At 45.3% G+C, this 6,245-nt stretch overlaps 1 protein-coding gene across 1 annotated transcript in view; it reads right to left on the reverse strand.

Annotated features, from left to right (window-relative positions):
- Positions 1 to 183: 183 nt before the first annotated feature.
- Positions 184 to 6,245, reverse strand: part of ephb6 (eph receptor B6) — a 63,285-nt gene continuing 57,223 nt past the window's right edge. Inside the window, 7 exon segments of the mRNA XM_008302080.1 lie at positions 184 to 1,209; positions 1,939 to 2,097; positions 2,186 to 2,370; positions 3,920 to 4,069; positions 4,146 to 4,364; positions 5,755 to 6,002; positions 6,091 to 6,207. Coding sequence (XP_008300302.1) covers positions 1,104 to 1,209; positions 1,939 to 2,097; positions 2,186 to 2,370; positions 3,920 to 4,069; positions 4,146 to 4,364; positions 5,755 to 6,002; positions 6,091 to 6,207 — 1,184 coding nt within the window. The 3' untranslated portion in view covers positions 184 to 1,103.

Here is a 6,245-nt window from a genome sequence, read left to right on the forward strand (position 1 = left end):
AGGATCAATGATGGCGCTGCAGCTAAAGGTGACTCTAACAAACACTGACTGGAAGGAGGTGAAGACATGAGCAAAGAGTTCTTTTATCTGCAGCCATGCAGCGACTAAACTATATCTATGTTTTTAACAGAATAGTTTATAAAACACGTGGATCAGGAGAGACGACAACAACAGAAGCAAATGCATTCTTTAAATAAAATCATATTTATTTTACAAATTTGCACAATTATTACGGAATAGTGGTGAACACTCGCACAAGTAAACAGCTAGCAGTGTGTGTAGCCCGACACACACACACACACACACACACACACACACGCACACACACGCACACACACACACACACACACACACACACACACACACACGCTTCCTTCCTTCAAGTGTAAATCAGATCCGATTCCATCCGTCGTTCCCGTTTCACACATTCACGACGCTCCAATGACTCAGTGTCTTTACTTTAGAAACAGAAAGAGGTGAAGTGTGAAATGTACACGACAAGGTGTTTTCTGTCAGAGCGGTTTGTGTCGAAGCCGACGTGAAGTCTGTTCGTGATTCGTCTGCTAAGCTCGACTCGCGGCGGTGTCGGTGCTGCAGGACCGGTTTTGGACTTTTAGCAAACTGCTGACCTGATTGTTCCGGCAACGCACCGCCTCCTGAACATTTGGCATTTTAAGTTTTGAGGAAGTGATATAAGTTTTACAAATAACTTGAAAAATATTAGAAAAAAACAAAAAGGCTTTGATTGTCTTCACGCAATTCTTTGTGAGGAGAGATCTCCCTAAATATTCAACAGAACGAAACAAAAAGACTGTACTCGGTGAGGAAGAGTTTGAAGGGCAGGAGGTGAGGAGGGAGGAAGGCAGACAGAGTGAACCCTGGAGAAAACACAAAGGAAAGAAGTCCTCAGCAGCCTCACTGCCACCCGGACCGCAGCTCCCAGAGTGCATCTGTCTCGGCGGGAAAAATCCGAGCCCTGTTTGTTTTTTTTTTCTTGTTGATTTCTCCTGGTTGTGGTTGATCAGAGTGCCACGGCTCGCTGGTTCTCTTTAGTTTTGGCTTGAAACGTGCTCCGTGCTCGTCAGGAAACCAGCGGAGGGACGTCACACCTCCACCTGGCCCTGGTTCAGGTGAGCTCTGAGCTGCTGGGCCGCAATCACGATCTTCCTCTGGTGGCCCAGCAGGTTCACGCCCAGGTTCTGGACGTCTCTGAGGGAGAGTTCACAACACAGCGTTTTAGTCAGCGTTTATGGAACATTTAAAGCTTTTCACGTAAGACTGTGGATGTTCTGCAGCAGGTGTGTGTTCTTAAAAATGACTCAGTCGGAAACTCTAAAAACAGAAATTTAAACTTTCCAACAGGTGGTGAACTTACAATGTTTGGGGAAATTCAAGCTTAGAGTTGTAATATTTAATCAAAATTACTTTATTCTACGTGTATCATTTAAAAATCCTTTAAAAATACAGTTTGCACGAATCAGATTCTGTAAAAAAATAAAAAATCTGCACTCCTCTGCACAACTAAGAATCTGTGACTGACTGCTGCAGCAACATGACAACAATTCAGGACGTTTTTAGGCGGCATGGACTGAACTGCAGGCAGTGTTTCCACAGAGACGATGGTGGAAATCCATTAAAAATGAAGCACAAACACTTAGAAACGTGTCGATTCCAGGTTTTTAAATTTGTTCATTTTTGTCTTTTTCTCTGATTTCCAGCATTCGGACTGTGTCGTACTGACTTCTCTCTCCTCCTTCGTGGTTGTTCTGTTTCCATAAAGATGCAGGACTTTATTTTGTAGTGAAAAATGAGAGAAGCTGCTTTATTTGGAGCTCAGAGCTAAAATGTTGTTTTTAAGCAGATCTGCTGATTCGTTCCAACACGAACAAAAGAAAGAAAAGGAGCCTGTGTTGGTCCATAAAGCCTCCGTATACTCACTCCATGGTGAGCCTGCTGACTCGGTCCAGCGTGTCCAGGTGAGCCCGGTCGAACTCGTCCTGGTACCGCTCCATCCTCAGAGCCTTCAGCCAATCGCTGACCGTGGCCACGGCGGACAGGTCGGTGGGGGTGGGGCTGAGCAGCGGCTGGGAGCAGCTTCTGGAAAGTCACAGATCAGATGGTGAGAATCCGCCGCCGGTCCTTCATTACCTGCCTGCCGCCTCTGACGCGGTTCTGACGTCCTCACCGGGTCGGTTCCGCCTTCAGCGAGGCCGGGTGCCGGATGAGCCGGTCCAGGGAGGACAGCAGCGAGTCGAAGCCGAGCCGGTCTCCCCGGTCGGCCTGCCAGCACTGCAGCATCAGGGAGTGCAGGGCGGCGGGGCAGTTGTGGGGGGCGGGCAGGCGGTACTGGTCCGCCACGGCCTTCATCACCTGCAGACAGAACAGACGGCGGTTGTGTAATGAAGGTCGGTGACCACCGGGCTCACGGTGACTCAGAGATGAGTTCAGCTGCTGCTTCGTCACCGCTTAAATGTGTCCGTTATGTAACAGCAGCAGAGCGTTACTTAAGCAGAACATCTACAGAACGTTTCAAACGGATCTGTTGAGAAAACATCAGAACCTGAATAGTTCTGGGGATGTTAAAACAGGAAGTGCTCAGTTCCCAGAATGTTGACGGGACGAAGTTTCCTGAAGATATTCTTAAAAATGTTCTTCCTAAAACATCTGCATGACATCGTCGCACTGAGAACGTTGTAAGAACGTAATTATTTCTGTATTTATTTGTTTGTCTTCTTCTGTGGTTGTCTACCTTTGTAAGCGTCTGCATTTCTTGAAAAGTGCTTTTTAAATATTCTTATTATAACCATAACCCCAAAACATCCCCAGAACATTGCAGGCAGAACATTCCACCTTTGTTTGTTTGTCACATTACAAGAACGTCTCGACAACATCTTTTAAATGTCGCGTTGAGAACATTCTTCCTTTGTTATAACGGAACGCTGTGGGAATCTGTTGTAGAGGAATGTTCTACAAACTCAACAAGAGAACGTTACCGATGTTCTCGAGGCCTCAGATGACAGAACGTTCTCTCTAAAACGTTCCAGTAATATTTAAACAAAGGCGGAACATTCAGCCTGTAGTTCCTCTATAAAAACACAACAACAAATCAACATCTGGGGACCGTTTCAAGAACATCGTGGCGTAAAGGTCCAATGTTTCAGAGAACGTTCTAAGTAATTACATGACTAGAACGTTCTTTCTTTGTTGCAACGAAACGCTGTGGGAGTCCGTTCTAGAAGAACGTTTTACGACCTCAACAAGAGAACGCTACCGATGTTCTCGAGGTCTCAGATGACAGAACGTTCTCTGTAAAACGTTCCAGAAACACAATATTTAAACAAAGCCTGTAGTTTGTCTATGAAACGCGATAACAAATCAACGTTCTACAACCTCAACAAGAGAACGTTACCGATGTTCTCGAGGTCTCAGATGACAGAACGTTCTCTCTAAAACGTTCGTAAACAAAGGCAGAACATTCAGCCTGTAGTTCGTCTAAGAAACACGATAACAAATCAACATCTGGGGAACATTTCAAGAACATTCGGGAGTAAAGGTGCAACATTTTAGAGGACGTTCTAAGTAATTCCATGACTAGAACTTTCTCAGAACGTTTTTAGAACCTGCTGAGGTGAAGGCTGGAGCTGCTTCTTCTCTTTTATAAAAATAAAACCGAAGATCGGGGAGGAAGGACGACTCCCTCCAACACATCTGATGCATAATTCATCAGGGTTTTTTATTTGTGCATTTTTTATGTCTCTGCAACAAACTCAAAGCTGCTGGTTCTGTTCTAACCCCTCAGGAGCTCCAGAACTTTAATGTTTAATGCTGTGTTATGACTCTGTATTGGACTCTGGAGATGCGTGTAGAGTGTTTCCATCACAAACTGAGAAGAACCTCAATCAGACCAGTCAGAACCCACCTCCTGGTTGCTCATGTCCCAGTAGGGCCGCTCTCCGTACGACATCACCTCCCACATCAGGATGCCGAAGCTCCACACGTCGCTGGCTGAGCTGAACTTGCGGTGCTGGAAGGCTTCCGGTGCCGTCCACCTCACGGGAATCTTACTGCCCTGATGGAAGCGAGAGCAGACGGTGAGGCAGGGACCACAGAACCGAGCCCGGCGGCCTCCCCAGTCCAGAACCTACCAGCGAGGCGGTGTAGGTGGGGATGTTGTGGTCCAGGCCCCTCATCAGCCTGGACAGGCCGAAGTCGGACACTTTGCACACCAGGTTGGAGTTGACCAGCACGTTTCGGGCCGCCAGGTCTCTGTGGACGAAGTTCCTCTCGGAGAGGTACCGCATCCCGGCGCCGACGCCCCGCAGCATCCCGACCAGCTGCAGGACGCTGAACTGGCCCTCGTTCTCCTGAAAGAGGCAAAGCAGCAGAACATGTTTTAGGTCCTGTTGTGGAGGTTCAGGACCAACATGTCTCCATCTGAGCCTCCTCGTCTCCTCCACCTCCACCTGGAACCGACCTCAGAACTTTCTGGTGAAACAGAAGTACATGATGTAAATCCTTCCTATGTTGTGCAGATGTTCTGACTTTTCCTATTTTAATAAGCACAGTTTGCATCACTGCACATCATCCATATTTATAGGATTTAATTCTGTAGCTTGTATCTCTGGTTAGATGCTGTCTGCATTTCATTGCCTTGTACTTGTGACCATAAAGTTGAATCTAATTGATCTAAACAGTATGTGAATTAGTAATCACACTGTTTTACTGGGATTAAATCAGCTAAAATTATCTTTATCTTACAGATGTTTGCCTTAATTTGAAAGGAAATATGTGTAAATTAAAGGCTGACAAAAATGTACTAGCTGTGTGGAAATTATACCAGAACTGTGAATAACGTCCACATGAAATATCTGTGTTTTTACAAGTAATATTATTCTTTTAAAATGTTAAATCATAATATTATTACTTTTTAAATATTGAAATGAGAAAAAATCATAGGAATGTACTGTTATTTACAATCATCTCAAAGAAAAATTATGTAGATTAAAGGTTAAAAAATGTTTGTTTGTTTTTTAAACCTTATGGCTTTTTCCTTTTTTGTGTAATTAAAGATAATGATGAATAAAATCACAGACAAAAACTTAATTAACACGACGACTGTTTTTGAACATTTGACCTTGAAATTACACGATTTAAAAATATTATAGTGAAAAATGTTACAGCATTTTTTTTAACCTGTTATTTTACAGGTTTTTACTGTTTTGTTAAAGTGAAGATAAAACTGGACAAACTGGCTGTAAATATGAATATTTCTACAGATGTTATTCTCACAGCTCCTAAACATTACAGTGTTCCACCGTTATTTTTAAATATAATTTTGTGTTTATTTGAATCCTATTCAGGACTTTTGGGCTCTTTTTGTCAGTTTTTTAAGGATTTTGTATGTTTTTAAATATAAAAGAGGGACATTTGTTTGTATTTCAAACCAAAAACATGTCAACTAATCAGAAAATGTATTTAACATAAAGTTTATAATGAATACCAAAATATTCTTTCTTGGGGTCCAATAGACCCGTATGGCAACATGAAAGTCCTGAACCGGGTTTAAGGGTTCTGCTGGTCTGACAGAGATCCTGAAACACGGCAGCAGCTGGAGAACATCAGCGGACAGATGCTGCACATGTGTCGCATCGAACCAACGCGTTTCAAATCAGCGACGTCCGGTCCGATTAAACGCCTCGACTCGAGTCTGGAGGAGACGAGGATCTGAGGACCAAGAGGAGGTTCTGGTCTCACCCTGAGAAAGGCGTCCAAAGGCCCGTTCTCCATGAACTCGGTGACGATCCGCTCCGGGGGGGTTCTGGTCACGACGCCCTCCAGCTTCAGGACGTTGGGGTGGTCGAACTGGCCCAGCACTCCGGCCTCGCTGAGGAACATGCCCCTCTCCCGGTCCGACGCCCCCCAGCGCAGCGTCTTCACCGCCACCAGAACCTCCCTGCGGCCCATCGGGCGGTACCGACCCCGAGAAACCTCCCCGAACTGGGCTGAGAGGAGAGGAGGAGGAGGAGGAGCCGGTCACTCTCTGGTCACAGATTAAAACAGTTTGACTGAATGAGTTATTGATCTGTTTACCTGCACCGATCACCTCCTCGATCTTCAGGTGGGTCGGGTCGATCTCTCGGGCGAATTCTTTGACCGCCTCACTGGGGTCCTCGTAGGTGGACGGGTCCACGTAGTACTTCACTCCGCCTGGAATTAGAAAGAAATGTTGAGGAGTCAAATCTATT

Source organism: Stegastes partitus, unplaced genomic scaffold (assembly GCF_000690725.1).
Source record: "Stegastes partitus isolate 25-593 unplaced genomic scaffold, Stegastes_partitus-1.0.2 Scaffold1755, whole genome shotgun sequence".
NCBI lineage: Eukaryota > Metazoa > Chordata > Actinopteri > Pomacentridae > Stegastes > Stegastes partitus.